Raw genomic sequence first — 16927 nt, 5'->3', positions numbered from 1 at the left:
GTTTCTTTTTCCGTCCAGCCATTTCAGGTGATACGAAAAAAGTTAAAACAAATGTTAAATTCAAAAGTAGGTAGTCTTGAGAAAGACTGATGGGAAATAACTTTCAGGTAGTCTTTAAAAGACACACTGACAAAACACAAACTTTGAAGCTATAGGCAGTCAAAGACCAGTCCACAAGCAACCGAAAAAACGTCTGACCTGTAGGACAGTTCAAGACGCACTGAAATTCTGTAGCTCGTGCAGCCATTCGGTCCATGCGGCGATTTGTAATTTATGCATGCCTCGTGAACGCTGGTTTAGTTACCGTTTCTGATTGCTAACGCAGGCCAAACGGAGACTGGAGAGCTTTGACAGTGGCACCTAACGTAACACATAGAGGCGTTTTGAACTGATTGAATTACCCCGTTCGTTGGGGTGCTGGACGAGACGAGGGTCGACGGTTACTGTCGCCAATCGCCAGCGGAAATCAATTAGTTGCCTCACCAATGTATTTTTAATTATTCGGTATTTGTGCTGAAAGGAGCTTTTCATGTCGGCACAGCGGTCTGGATGAATGTACCTAATTGAAATTATATCCAAACGATGTATCATGCATGCACCGCGGATTTCAATGGGTTAGGTTTTGTTTACCGGGTAAGCATTGTTGAACTTTAGAACCGAATCGGAATCAAATTGAGGTTACCCGGTATAGGCAATTAAGCTAATTCACAGATTGTGCACCGATGCTCATGGATTGCAACTGGGGTAAATAGCTGGTTTTGGGTCGCATTATCTCGGTTGTAATGTATTTAGAAACTATTTTTATAATTACGTGAAGAGTGTGGTTGAATGAATTTTGGCTGTAAGATTTATTGAAGCATGAATTTGTTCAAAATTTTTGGTTTAACATACTTGTATTATTTGTACAGTCATTTTATCTAAGTTTAGTTTAAATGGATGTTGAAACTTGTTGAAAAAAATTATTTTCTGCTTATACTTGTGGTGCATAATTCTAATGCTCAGTCAGTTAGGGCTGAAAAAAGCTCAATGGTATTATTAAAAATAAATACACTAAAGTCAATTTATTTGAGTCTTTTTCTCGTTTTCTACATGATTTCTTATTCGGATTTTGGATTTCACACCAATTTTAGTACGTTATTTTTTTCACGATATAACTTTTCTTCTTGAATTGTTTACTTAGAGTGACGATTCATAATAAAATTTTCGAATATTCACACAGTTTACCCAACTTTTTATTTTTCCTTATTTTGATTTTTATTAACTGGTAAAGTTATTCGAATGGTCATATTTACTTCCTTTCGTTACGATACTTGACAGTCGTATGCCAATTTTGGCCTCACAAAAACCATGCACAGTTACAGAATGTGCATAATTTGTAGTCCCTAAGGATGATTCAATCATTTTCTGTTCAAATACCAACTAAAAATTTACTCTATTCAATATTGGATTTTAGATTTTAAACTAGTCGTTCATCTCATTGTTTTCTTAGTTATGCGGTTGTACGCGTTTCTTACATTACATTTTGATATTTAAGTAAGTGGAAATTTGTGAACATTTTGTACTCTCCTTGTGAAACGGCTGGCAATTTGAAAAACACATATTTGAACCTATAATGGGAGACTCTGTCTATAACAGTAAAATTTTGAGGCAAAAAATTTCTTAATGAAATACTTAAAAATAGAAATTTTCCTGGTAAAACAAGCAACAAGAGTTTTATCTGATGGATATATGGTAATTCAACCGTGTTTTTTTTTGCATTATTGACAAAAAGTACTTGTTGTGTCTCATTGCCTTCAGTCGCGCAAGTCTAGCATGCGTTTGCCACTGCGTAATGACCTAATTTAGAAGAAAATTTGAATGTAGAGCTCAATACATATGATAAAGCAAACCATTTTTTTCATCTTCGTGTATAGAGATAAACATTGTTGTATAATGTTGTAGTCTTGTTAATTTTAGATAGCTTTGCAGGGAAAGGTTTTCCTATCTTTGAAAAATAAAAGATTTACCTTGAAAAAACATCTTCTTTGTGCTTACTTTTTTGTTTCAATTTTCACGTCAAAACTGTCTTCACACGTTTTTTGTGACGTTGATTTTTTTTTTTTATTTTCGCTTTTTTTTCCGTCGGTTTGCCAATCACCGACGCCCAGGGAGGCGATTCCACCAAGAACCCTAACTCACGGCCCGTTAATTAACGGACCGGCGCCAACGGTCTTACTTCCTCATGCGATGGAAGGCGCGATCCCAGAGATTTTTCACCTCAGAAAATCTCCCGGTGTCGGCTAGGATTGAATCTAGACCAGTTGGGTTGGTTGTGAGTGGATCACGCCACCCCACCTATTTCGGCGTTGGGATTCGAACCCAGGCGTCGAGCGTGGTTGGTGGAGACGTTACCAACTACGCTAGACCCCCGCCCAACGTTGAAATTGTAAATATTTTAATGCAGGTCAAAGTAATTGGTGTTTTTCAAAAAACTACATCCTTTTTATTTGATTATCGTTTTTTTTGGCAAGCATAAAACATATCTCTTCAACTCATGGACACTTTTGACTCTAAATATGAAGAAAAACTAAAATATGTTAATTTTTATATCAGAGTAAGTTTAAGTTTAATACATGATTATTGCATATAAATTGATAATTGAGATTTATTTTGCAGAGAACCAAGTTACTGTTTTTGATTGTAAATAGTAGGAGGTTGTATCCAAGACATAACCGCATAACGGACGTAGAATACACTTACTTCCCGGTTGGGTTGATTTTCTCTAAGCTGGGAACCAGTCGAAAAGTGTCTTTTTCCTGTTTTATTCGAAACCAAATCAGCTTGGATATTCGGAAAAATATTTTCCTTGGCAATTAGTGACGCCGTTCAGTTTCTCGTCATCGCGAATTGCCACTTGTAGGATGATTCTCGCTATATTATCTCTAGTAGCGTTCTCCACCATTTTCAACCCTTTGGCAGTAAGATACATTGCAGCCGCCAGATCGGTAGCTACTTCTGTACCAACTATTAAAAAAAAACTCGTAAAATATAGGGTTGTGCATCTTCTTCTACGTTTATCACCCACGTGGTAGGAACGTAATCACGAGAAACACGAAGAATAAATGTGAACTGGAACCGATTTTAAAATATACATCCGTATCGCCCAAAAGTCAGTGGACGAATGGATAAACCCGAGCGATTGTCTTGAATACCTACGGAGCGGACTATCGCGACAAGTTAGCAGGACCACGCACATTGAATTATGGAAAAAAGTAAAAAAAAGTTTGATAAAAAGGTAAAAAGGCGTATTTTTAGGTACAAAGGCGAACGTTTCGCGCAAAGCGCGTTAGTCAGAGACGAATTAATCGAAGGATTCAAAGTGTCCGTCAACAACTGAAAAGTAGTATTAGCAGTGCATTAGTTCTCCGCCAACTGTTCAACCGTCATTAAGATGGCATCGAAGACACATGCGGCAGAATAGCCAAGTTTTTAGCCTTCTGTACTATTGCTGCTACTAGAAGAGCTTGCCAAGGTTGCTGTATCCGATGCTTCAGGTGTTACAAAATATACTAGCTCAAAGAGAAATGTTTTGTTACTCCTGCCAGGTACATGTTACAATTGGCTTTTCTCAAGGCCACAAACACTTCCCGACGTAATACTTAACCGTCGTTCCGGTCGTAACTACCCCAGCATCTCTCCCCTAGTCTCATCCCCACACCCTGAGTTCTCTTCTAAGGTGTCTGTTCGTAGATTTCCCCGCCACCTTTAAAAAAAGGCCACAAACACGCTCTTGAAGCAATGCTGAATTTCCTTACCTTGTAAAATTTGAAATTTGCAGACTGCAAACTGCAAATTGCAGTTTTACATTTATTTCAGGCGATTAAAAAGTGGCGCTCAAATTATTTTTTTATTTAATGCGATCATATTTCAACTGTCGAGCTAATTTGAATAATGTCTGAAATTGGTTTGATGATGTTATTGAGTCGTTTAGTATGTATAACACAAATTAAACAACTAGATTAATGCAACTTTACAACTCGAAAAAAACGTTTGATAAATGAGTTAAACAATGACATTGATGTATCACAATATAAAGACAATATAAACACAGTATAAATATAAAAGCCAGGAAATTATGGAGAAGGTTAAACATTTTCTCTTCTTGATTCTGCCGAAATTGGTAAGTTCTTATCACTATTAGCAACGTTCTGGCGAGTGGCAGAAAAATGATAACTAAGGTGAATTAACTCGTCAGATTACCTGAATTTTTGCGAAAACTCAAGGGATTTTCAGAAAATTTCCATCCGAAATTATCTTATCCAGCCAATCTGTATCAGAATCACGACCTGTGTCTGCTCAATATCCCAGCTCCCGGTTCTCTAAATCTGGGTTTACTTCATATAAACACGCACTGTACAAATTGGTTACATTATGTGTTCGTCTTATTTTAACAACCTTCTAATAACAGGGTTCGCCGATGAGTTACGCAATTACAATTTCAACAGAGCCGGTATAAAAATATTCGATTATGGTACAATCTCTCCAGTTATGTACGTTATCCTGATAAGTGCGATGTTTAAAATTTGATAGTACAGCGGTATAAATAAAACGAATATGATTTTAATCAACAGTTGTCGTGTTCTGCTAAAAACGCTAAAATTCGTTTTAGAAAATTTGTTATAGGAAGGTACTTCATCAAAGTATTCAAACAGCGTGAAATACTGTTGCATGGTTGAAAGTGCTGTACGCCTGCTATTTGTTTCCACCCGAAGCGAAAAGAACTTTTGTTCTAAGAGGGGGGATGTTTTGTAATGAATCAATTATTCACTGATATTTATTAGGAATTTAAATGGTGTGTTCCGCCACAAGAGGTGACATATCAACACTATTAAATATAGACGAAAAGCCACAACCCAGCAAGCAACACGATACAGCGTGTTGTATTGTTGCGTGGCTGAGAGTGTTCTATCAATCCGCTCCGAACCGAACTGATCTAAAGAGCTGGTTATTCGATGTATGTGAGCGATCTACCGCGGTAACTCACTCTTACTTCAAGCAATAAACTAATAGCTGATTTTGTTTACGACTCCATACAATTGCTGGCAGAGCTAAAAAATATCTACAAATCAAGGAAAATACATGGTTTTTATATGATTTCGGGATGCTGAGAATGTATTTTTTAGACGCGAGGGGAATTTTCATACTTTTTTATATTACACGAGGAAACATTTCACATTGGTTCAAAAATTTTAGAAAACAAAATGTATCATGCTTGAAAGACTCCCATATTCTAGAAAAAAAAAATGCGGACATTATTCAGTTATTGAGAAAATAAAAAATATAAATTGAAAAATATGCTTCGTGCTGTAAATCTTTGGAATTGTTTTTTTTAATCTGACTATTTTACATTGATTCACTTTATCATATTTCTCTTTTTCTTTACTTTCACCTTCATCTTAATTTTTGTGTTCATTTTCAATAAAGTTTCATTATTTTAAGAAAAAGTTTTCAAGTTGCAATTTTCAATGTCACCTAATAATAATTCATTGTTGGGTCTGTAGAAACAAAAAGGCGATTTATCACGTCTGGTTTGTGTTAACACAATTAGTTAAACTTGGAAATATAAAAATGGGTTAATTGAAACGTTGTTCTTATCTAACTAATACAAGCCACTCGTAATGATGTTGACGTTTTGCAGTAAGCAATGCAAATTTATAGTTTTGAAATTCGATATTCGTTGCTACTTTTCGAAAAAAGGTGCTCTGTGCAACTCGGCGCAGTATGGGACTGGATGCATATTTCCCAAGATATCTTTTAAAACTAGTGCCAATAGTGTCAAACCTTGCCGTCTAAACTTTTACCTTTATTTTATGCAAAAAATACGCAATTTTTCAAATCCGTTTAATTTTTTTGAAAGTAGAACGAAAAGAGCGAATGAATTGGTTCACTGATCCGCTCGTGAGCTGATCAGAAGAGTCAATTCTTTTAAGGAACGTAATCTTTTGATCGCTCGCAAAAGAACTGGTTCTTCCGATGAACTGGTTTCTTTGATCAGCTTGCAGTCGATCCTCTTGCGAAGAGGCAGTTCTTTTGAGAGCAATCAAGCCATTAGCACTTTACCGAGCACAAAGCCCCGCGTGCAATTGCCATAGATATCCCAGCAACCAGCTGCCACCGGCTGTTTGCTATGCACAACCATCCACCATCTGCGAGAGCAAGCAAAAATTAATTTGCCACAAACACAAAAGGCACACGAATGGATAGCAAAAGTAGAACAAAAAAACGAAAAAACTAGTCCACTGATTTTTTGAATCTTTATAGAGGCAGGCAATACCCTCGCGAGCTGATAAGAAGGGCAAGTTCTTCGTTAAAACGGTATCTGTTGATCGCTCTCAAAAGAACTGGTAAATGGAATACACTAAGGGCGTTTTTCACGCGGGGGATGCGTTCCAAATTTGTATGGGCTCGTGTAAAAATTTTGTAAAAAAAAAAATTTTTGTAAAATTTGTAAAAATTTTTTTTTTGAAAACTGATATATGATCACTCGTGGCCTAGAACGGAAAACGTGATTGAAATGAGGTCGATATCTTGTACCGTTTTTGAGGAATCGAAGAAAGAAATCCGCGTTAAAAAACCGCGTAAAAAACGACCTTACTGTATATAAAGGTACGGAGATGGTTTGAATCTCGGGTTTAAAAAGCCATGATGGCGTAGAATTCCAAAAACATTGTGGAAAAACAATGTTTCGTAGATTTTTTCACAAGTTTTGAAAGTTTCAGGCTGACAATGCCTTCCTGCGCCAGTAAACGTTGCGAAATACCTTTTCAAATAGCATTTGCTCGTTGACCGAATTCTTCGTCACAACCCGAAAGTACGTGTCTGTTTGCCTATATTTTGCTACTAATACAGACATATGTCTTTTTTTCCTCACCTCTATATACCTATATTTCGTTTTCGCGATGTAGCTACACTCGGACTACACTTTTAACACCGTAAAGGTTTTGTTTCACTTTCCGGACTACACTTTTTCTGTCCCGGACTACACCCGAAAAAACGCAAAGTAGGGAGTTACCAACACATTTACACGTACACTACACGTCATAAGTTTGGAATCGCTTTACTGAGTATTGCAACACCTCCCGAAAAGTTTGTTATGTGGCGCTACTGGGCACACGATATGTCGTATTTTGAACTTAACTAATCTTACGATTCCAACCTGCTAGAAAGTTGCGGTGTTCAGCAAACTTGTTCAGGAGGCTAAAGGCTTCTGCATGGTAGGCAACTTAATACTGAAATACCTCGCTATGCAGCACTAGGGTGCATGCAGTTTTTCGTATTTTCACTTCAACTTATCGCGTGGTTATTACTACCCACAAAGTTGCGGTCTTCGACTGGTGCCAACAGTTCTGGTGGAGCATGTCGAAAGACAGCATAACGCCGCATGTATATTCCAAACTATTCCATCGATTCAATTTTCATTACAATTCAGTGTCGACACAAATCAAAAACACCCAGTGTTCTAATTGAAACACGACTTCGACAACTTCGGCAACCACCAGGGCGAGTGTTTTTGGTTTCGTGTATACATTTCGGGTGTCGTAAGACGTACGTAAGAAAAACATTGTTAATGTAGCTGTTCAAATAACCATGTTCATGAAAGTGTAAACGGTAAAATTCATGAAAAGTGGAAAAATATGCTTACGTAATTATTGAACGGCTCTGTATAGAATTGCGTACATAGAAAGTGTTACTGTGTTACTGAATATTGCAACAACAGAGTTTAAGATAGAGTAAGTTGAAAACACTGAAAACTTTATGCACACTAGCTGGAGAAAAATTCCGAACTAAACTGTTAGCCAACCAGAAACTCTTGATCTTTGAGTAACTTTTTCTGAAAATCGCAACGCTCTAAATGATGGGATTATTGAGCTAAACTGAATTCGAAACGCTCAAAACTACATGCACACTAGCACTGCGTTGCGGCTGAATTTCGCACTATACTTTCCGCCAATTACAAGCCCTTGACCTCTTGAGTAACTTTGCTGGAAATCGCAACTCTCTAAATGGCAGGATTATTTAACTAAATAACGTTCAAAACACTCGAAACTACATGCATACTAGCGCGGCGTTGCGGCTGAATTCCGCACTTTACTTTCCGCCAATTACAAGCCCTTGACCTCCTGAGCAACTTTGCTGAAGACCACAACTCTCTCGGTTTCCAGAATCAAGAGATAGAGCTACATAAATCTGCCCATTTTAAGTGATGCTAAACTTTTCGGAGTGTTGCAAAATTCAAAATGGGTGTTGCAATACTCAGTAAAGCGATTCCAAACTTATGACGGGTAGTGTATGTGTCAAAACTGGTTTGTTTTGGTTGTCGTTGCACATGGTAAAGTGTCAGGTAAATTTTTTTTCAGCACAATTGCGAGACGGACATATGGAATGGAAACGAGACAAAATGACGATGGCGATAATGACCAAAACAAAACGAGCTGACAGCTATCCCTATTATTACGCATACCAATGCAACTACACTGAAAATTTTTTTTTCGGGCTGCAAAGTGTAGACCGGGAAAGTGTAGCTACACCGCGAAAACGAACTCGACATTACTCTCGGGTTGGTGTTCTATACTGATCGAGAAAAACAAAATGTAGAACGAAAAGAGCGAGTGAGCGGAACCACTGTGATGTTCTGAATTCGTAGTAATATAATACGTTTTTACTTATCATATCCGTTACATTTTTTACAGTGTGCCATCCTATTAAAGTGAGACGTAGTCCTATGTCAGAAACATAGTCTGGTTTGTATAATTGGATAATAGTTAGTAATTATGTCTTTAATCATTTCATAGTTCATGATAAAAAGTATTAGAGAACCAACACTGTGTACTTTTGAGTTGACTATAAAATAAAAAAAGCATATTTTTTTAATTTTCTCCATATGTAGAGTCAAATGTGCCTTTCAAAATGAGACCGAGAGATATTTTTTTTGTATGCAACAAACAAATAAAAATGGCGTATTTTTGAAGGAAAGACAACAATAAATTTGAACTGAATTAAAATATTCACGATTTCAGGTTGCCTATAAAAGCTCTCGAAGTCGTTTGGAGACAGTTTTGTTATGAAAATTTAAACGAAAATAATAGAGCAGAAGAAAGAGGTGTTTTTTCAATCAAAATCGGTTATTTGTAAAGATAGAAAATAATGCGCATGGTAGACAATTCTGGCGTAACGTTTCCAAAGGACCGAAATAACATTGAGAGATCTATTTGTTCACTTTTTCTTTGAATATTAAATAAGTAATTCTTCCATATTTCATGATACTCTTCTCATAGTTTGCTATGCAACATTACAATCTTTCGATTTGTGGCAAGAAATCGTTGAAAGCTTTCGTGATGACGCTGTAACTAACGAAACAGAGTGAAAGAGGAGAGAATCGCTCATCGTTACTTTGGTCCTTTTGAAAAGTTACGCGAGTATTGCGTCAATCGACCTTTTCCAGCGTAACTACACATATTTGGAACACGTTAGTTGATGGTTGTTATTAAATTGCAACAGTGGTCAGAATCCGCTTTAGAGTGTGATGTTCACCACAATTCAGTGATACTATGCGTAACCCGCGGTATATACGAAACTATACCACTGAATTATCAACTCATTACTGAAAAGGTATGTCACTTATTATACCTACTACAATTTAGGGACAACATTCATCATTTACATTTCGGTTTGCTATGTCATGCATAAATTAATCCAAACATTCAGATTACAATCCCAAAACACGTCAAAATACCGTAAACTCCATTAAAAATCGATACAAGTCAACATGATAAAACGATTCTGGTTCGTTTATTGGCATTCATGTGTTAAGAGTAATTGGTATGAGCGTGAGAGCTATTTGCAATATTTATATTTTGATCGACAAGCAAACTGGTTTTCATAATTTTCACAGAGTTTCGCGGGTTTAAAATCGAAATATCTAATGATTGACATGTAATGCTGCTGATTACATTGATACCGTGAGTGTAAATTTCTTGGCCGATGCTGAATTTTGCACAATTCCGCGAAATAGCGATTTTCTACTGTCCTTAGTAATGATGTGTCTATGTAATGTGTGTATGAAAGTGGGTATGTGAGAGCGTGTATGTTAGTTTTTATGATGCTTTTCTAGACAAGCATTGAATCAAGACCTACGAAACTTATTTTCTTGAGTGACTCAAAAACTTTAACTATACAAGCATACAGTTCTGATTTTGATGAACGTCACATGAAAAGAAACTATAAGAATTACTTGAACGTTTTGCACGCTGCTATTGGAAATGTTTGAAAACTACTTGATGTCAGTTGATAACTTCTAAAAACTGGTTTTTATGAACATTTGATTTAAAAACTATTTAAGTGTATGTCATGACTACACAATTTCGATTAAGAATGCATACAGTGTATTCCTCAGGCGTAATCAAACTGATATGCTTCAACTTTAAACTAAAATTCATTTTCAAAGTTTTCATATATGTTCAAAACATTGAAAAATTGAAGCCTCCTCTTCGGAGCTGGCTGAATTGATTTGCTTGCCATCGACTGGCAAGTTTAGAAGTTTCGTGTACAAACATTAGTTAACATCCTCAATGTGTTTGGTTCATATACTTGTAGATTATTTTATTAGCCAACTGAACAAAGTTGTACAATTTCAGTGGTATTTTATCATTCTAAATGGTTCTAAATAATTAGTTTCAACATACCAGCCAGTTTCAAAAGTTAATATTGACACCGGAAGTCCTTCCCGTTGATCCTGAAATTAAATAAAAACAGAATAAATACTCCCATTTACAAACACGATAAAAGCAAATAGCTGAGTGAAAAAAAAACGGAAAGTTCCTGACAAATAGTGCAAACGTTCAACAAACAGCTGACAGGACACTCCGAGCTAACACTTGATGCAATATACATTTCAATTATCTCCACTCGTTTCCCGACTGCCATCTCCTCTGATTAACCAGCCCGCACCGGGTGCAAATTTCTCGCAATGATTGGTGTGAGTGCTTTTTCTTGTCCTTACACCAACGTTGCTGTGACGGTGAGTATCTAAACAGCTGCAGATTTTTTCTTTCTGCTTTTCTTTTAATCAACCGACAAGCCACGACTGCCCCGCAGGCTGTTTAATATTCATGCTCCGTAATGGTATGAAAATTATGATGAATGCAGGGAAATAATGAGCGGGTTCAAACTTAGTTCGCATCCTGTTCCAGAGGTTTGAGGCGCTCACTTTCGTGTCGTTTTGTCCTCGTTTGCTCGTTCATTCCGGTCTGCTCTGCGTGCAGCATCCATCAAGCCGGAACGGTATGTTCGACGACAATAAAAACAGACAATCAAACATACGAAAACATTCAAAAGAATAATGTTATGGAAAACAGCTCTGACGAGAAAAACAGACAATAAACGAATCGTTAGCGGAACCGTGCCCTGCAGTCCCGAGGATGGGATGATGAGAGAGTTAGCAGGGTGGAAGTTGCGAAAACCGGATGGTTAAATGTTATGTTACAAACAAAAAGGACTGGGAAAATTTGCAGACGTTTTCTTGAGAAATCGAATAAAACCGAGGATATACAGGGAATTAAAAATGGTTCGAAGGAAGAGAAACAGAATGCAAATGGAAACCTTTTCCGAGAAGGAGCTTTTATTTAACATAAAAGCATAAGATGTTTTTGATATTGATTGATTTTCCGATTTACCTACCAAACTGTTGTGAACACAACGTTTAACGACAATGACAAAACATGAGTATGAGACTTTTTCACAGTACTTGTGCTGTTTTGACTCATGCGTTTTTTTGCAGTTTTCAGTAGTACAAGTAAAAACTGAATGTTACAAGTAACACTCCTTTTTATATAGGCGTCTAACATTGAAGATGTATGGCATTCAATTCGTTGCTATCAAGTCTATGGCATTCAATTCGTTGCTATCAAGATAATATCAGTTGACTTATGTTTCTCAAATTAATCGAAAAAAAAATTGTGGAAGCTGAAGTAGCTCAGAATGCGACCATGATATGCAGCTACGTTTTTCAGTTGAACAATTGAGTTTTCTTTTTTTTTCTATTCAGGTCACATGTTGGCTTTGTTGACCGGTTGCAAAAAGCGTCGGTCCAAAGTTTTCTACCGCCACTGTCAGCGGAAATCGAACGATGCTGGTTGTTGTTGTTTGGCATTTTATACAGCAAATTATTACACCATTGCTGGGCCAACCGTCGGGTTTAACAAACAAATGTTCACGAGAAACAACGACGGTCGCCGGTTGAACTATAAAGCGACCGTCTGCCGTTCCAGCCCGGTACAGTACACCGTCGTTTGAGTTCCAGTGCACAACCAGCTCGAGATCAAAGGGTCCAACACAATTACCTCAAGTCAAGATGAAGTCCTTCTGCGTCGTTGCTCTTTTCGTGTCCTGCTGCTTGCTGGGAACAATGGCTGCTCCATCGTACGAACACGCCGCTCCCGCCCATCATGCCGTGCACACGTACCACGCTAAGGCACCGGCCGTCAAGTGCGGCGCCAACCTTCTGGTCGGATGTGCTCCCCAGGTTGCCCACGTGCCTTGCGTGCCATCGCACGATCATGGACACGGAGGATACCACGCTGCTCCAGCCCATCATGCACCAGCCCACCATGGTTACCACCGGTCCTTCGATGCTGCCGAAGCCGATGACAGCGAATAAAACCCTTGGCGGAGGGACTCTTCCGGAGCTGGACGGAGTAGGGAGATCTGCATGAGCGGGTTTCCCGGACGGAACTCGCCACTGTCGAAGCGGATGTATGCCGGAACTCTGGCTACTGAGCAAGTGTTGGATTTTAAGCGTTAGGGCATCTCTGTTTTGTTAAAGACTGGGGAGACAATAAAAGCAATTAAATGAAAGGTTAATCGCTGGTGTTTCAAGGCTAGATTTATTAGTTCGTACTCTCAAACGGGTTCCGTTCGGCACAGCTTGTTATTTATTGCTGTTGAACACTAATGCCTTCGTTACAGTTCATTGGTTTGGATACTGGACTTTTCAATTGCGGAAGAAGATGGCTCTCTGAGGTGAAAGTGAAATGTATTAGGAAGTTTCTGGAAAGCAATCCGTCTTGTGATATTGGTAATGTGTTACGTATAGCAACAAGAGAAATTATCTTTTAAACATATAAATAGTTCACTACAATGTTGAGGATAGGAATATTGCACTTTCGGTGTATCCAGTACTTCTGGGATCTGGAGAAAAGGACTTCAAACGTGTTCATATTTTGACATAAAAAAAAAAAAAACAAATAGAAAATTGATAAAAATTGTGCAAGACTAGATTATACTCTGCCAAGTAAGTCAATATCAAAAGTGTGGTCATGTTGTTCACACTAATCGAAACCAGCTAAATAAGATTTGTCTAACTCTACCTCCTGTGGTAACAATGAATCAATTGCATGCGAGGATGCTATGCACAGGTGGCACGAAGAGAAACCAACCGCCTACTGTGACACCGTCTATTTCAGTGTCAATGAGAAATCCGACAGAAACTTTTTGTCCCAACAGGTCAATCAACGTTTGTTGCCGTGAGCCTAGACTAATTTGATGTATAGAAGAGAAAGTTTGTTAGGGTGACAATCTTTTGACGTAGGACTACGTCTTTGTTTTCTATACTAGATTACACTTTGTGAAAATGAAAATGAAACTGGCAAATGTTGCGTCAGATTTCAAACGGTTATAGCAAGCGAACGACTTAATGCATCTTAGTCATTTATATGCCGGTGGATAGATAAAATGGGTAACAATTTTTTGATATTATGTTCAACATTGTTGCTTGACTGCTTAATGGTGGAAAAAGGTGAAAAGTTCCAAGGTTAAGCTTTCCCATACATTTCCCTTGTTCTTGGCTTGCTTCCCAAGCCCAGATAACAATAACATGGACGAAATAAATTCCACTGCCTACATATTTTGACTCAACAAAGTGTTTTGGTTTGTTTGTCTTTGTCTAAGCTGCGTGGCCACGCCTTAATGGTAAAAATCTAAGCTGAACTCGATACAATAGACTGCGTGTGGAAAATTCAGCTTCAGTTTAGTTTGTTCCACAATAGCGAGTGCGGTGCAGCTGTTAAAGCTTCGCGACATTGAGAAACGAGAGCTGCATACGAGTCAACTTCCAGGCACCGCGAAGCATGTTACCTTTATTCTGCACACGGCAGCAACAATAACCATTGTACGCTGCAGAATATTTTGCTGGCACAGCTGCTGGAGGGCACAGCGGAGAGCAAATTTTATACGCGGCCGTATCGATACCTAAATGTATCGTTGTGCGATACCAGTTCATTCAAAATATAAGTCAATTCTTTATTACTATTCATTCCTCAAGACAAAACGTTTAATTCAATTAAACCATTTATAATACCATTTTACGAGACGATTCTGAACTCTATCATTGAATGAAATTTTGACAGAAAGCTCGGAACAGCTGACATCACGCACGTAAAAGCAACATCAACAGCAGAATACGTGACACCTGTCAGTTCGTAGAATGGTCTATAAATTTATTGAATCTAGAAACACCAGCTTCTGCAGAAACTTAGTCGAAAGTCGATTACGCTTTTCCTTAATAATTAATCCTGTTTTCGAAAAGAGCCGCTTGCATGGCTTTGTAGATTTTACCTTCGGATCTGCATGACCGTAGAGGAGGATCGTTCCCGTAGGTTAATCTACAGGAATTTCTGTTAAATTGGCATTGCCGATGAGATGACATGCATGCATACGATGCATCAAAATGGCACAGGAAACAGCAAGTTTTCTGCTTCGTTCGTTCTTCTTTACAGGGTTGTTTTGAGTTTTTTCGAAACTGAGAGGTGTGTATCGATATTGATGAAGTATCGCTGGTAAAACATCGATACCAAATATCCGAGTATCGGAAGTAGAAGGATCGACTCTGTATTAGTGTCGGTGGTATCGCAACGTCCCTAGCTGTGATCATCAGCGTTCTATAGCATACATTTCGAGCTGAAGATTATGAAATCGGTTCTTTTCAGAACTATAAGATGATGAAGATAAGAGTTATGAGAATTTTCACAACTACTACTGGGGTGAAATGTCCATCTATTTCTAAATAATTTTTACAATAACGACCAGGACGCACCAAAGATAAACGGTAGTGTTGCCTATGAATAGTTTGTCACAACAAGATATAACCCTCATTTCAAGAATTTTTACTGCTAAATTGAGTGATTTTCCGGTTTAATTGTTTGTTTGTGTTCACTCGAACACCGTTATCAGTCAAATATTAGCAACGAAAATTAGTTAATCTAAGAACCAGAGTGATTTTCGCATCGGGAAAGCAAAAACTTTCTTTTGATGCTTATGAAAATCACTCAGTAGTATTGAAGATGTATTGGTTTGTTTCTCTTTCTTTCTTTAAGCTACGTGGCCACGCCTTAATGGTAAAAATCTACGCTGAACTCGATACAAAAGACTGCGTGTGGAAAATTCAGCTTCAGTTTAGTTTGTTCCACAATAGCGAGTGCGGTGCAGCTGTTAAAGCTTCGTGACATTGAGAAACGAGAGCTGCATACGAGTCAACCTCCAGGCACTGCGGAACATGTTACACCTTTATTTTGCATACGGCAGCAACAGTTACCATCGTTCGATGCAGGATATTTTGCTGGCACAGCTACTGGAGGGCACAGCGGAGAGCAAATTTTATGCGCGGCCAACAAATATTCATGGTGCGATTATCAGCGTTCTGTAGCACGAATTTCTAACTGAACATTATGGAATCGGTTCTTTTCAGAACTATAGATGCTTGAAGATAAGAGTTATGAGAATTTTCGCAACTACTACTAGTGTAAAATTTTCATGTATTCATGCATCGTTAGTTTTAAAATAACGACTATCAAAAATAAACGGTACACACCAAATTCCCAAACTCAGATTCAGCAATCTATACTGAAATTCAACAATAAAAACCATGTGTTAAAATTTCAGCCATATAAATGTGTACTGAAAATTCAGCAATACGTTTCGGTTTACCGACATTCAGGAATCTTTCTTTCGATTACTGAATATAAGGCAATATACTGTCAAAATGAAAAAAATGGTGCTTGTTAGCAATATTTTTGGTCCGCGCGCGTAAAAAAGGCGACAAAAGGCTTGAAGGACTTGTACGCCGACCGTTGAGATGTGAAGGAAGTGTTTGGTGAGTGAAAAAATGAATTAATCTTGTTTTTTTTTTTTAGTTCAGTGAAGGAATATGGCGAAAGGAAATCGGATGAACGGATCGGACTTGGGTGACACATTACTCGAGGAGCAATTTTATTTTTGTGACATGGTGAAAGGTTAATAAATAAGTAGCAAAAATCGACTTCCAATGTGTTTTAAAATCTACACGAAGAATTCCCACTGAACTGATATTTCAGTAATTTAACGAACGTTCGCTGGAAATTCAGTAATAGTCCGTCAAACATGAATAACATTTCACATTGCTGAAAATTCAGCAAAGTACCGTCAAAACGAATGACATTTCGCATTGCTGAAACATTCAGTAATATATTATTGCTGAAATGATTACTGAAGTTTCAGCGTGGCAAAATTCAGTAAAAGTTCACTAAATTTCAGTAAAAAAAAAATCGGTGTGTAGTGTTACCTATGAACAGTTTAGCGCAACATATAATAATATTTAGTTTAGCATATATTATATATTTAGTCCTACGTCACCATTTCATACAACCCCTAGGGCTGTATACCTTGTAGTATTTTTTTTTTATTTCAATCAATGGAGGTCGTTTCTTAATCACGTTATCATTCAGAGACAGATGGGGTAGGAGGTTTGTGAGAAAGGTTTTAACTTCTCTTAATTTTATATTTTATTACTACCATTAAACAACATTCAATCAAGTGAAAAAATAATTCAGTTGTCATTGAAAACTTTGTTGAAATGCCA

At 37.7% G+C, this 16927-nt stretch overlaps 1 protein-coding gene across 1 annotated transcript; it reads left to right on the top strand.

Moving 5' to 3' along the window:
* The first annotated feature begins 12284 nt into the window (after positions 1-12284).
* LOC129731079 (vitelline membrane protein 15a-2-like) lies at positions 12285-12897 on the top strand. The gene has a single exon (XM_055690828.1). The coding sequence runs from the start codon at positions 12389-12391 to the stop codon at positions 12692-12694; it is 306 nt and encodes a 101-aa protein (XP_055546803.1). The 5' UTR covers positions 12285-12388; the 3' UTR covers positions 12695-12897.
* Positions 12898-16927: the final 4030 nt, after the last annotated feature.

The sequence above is a fragment of the Wyeomyia smithii genome, chromosome 3 (genome assembly GCF_029784165.1).
Source record: "Wyeomyia smithii strain HCP4-BCI-WySm-NY-G18 chromosome 3, ASM2978416v1, whole genome shotgun sequence".
In the NCBI taxonomy this organism is placed as follows: domain Eukaryota; kingdom Metazoa; phylum Arthropoda; class Insecta; order Diptera; family Culicidae; genus Wyeomyia; species Wyeomyia smithii.
The sequence above is the reverse complement of the archived record's forward strand: the minus strand, read 5'-3'. Positions and strand labels throughout refer to the sequence as shown.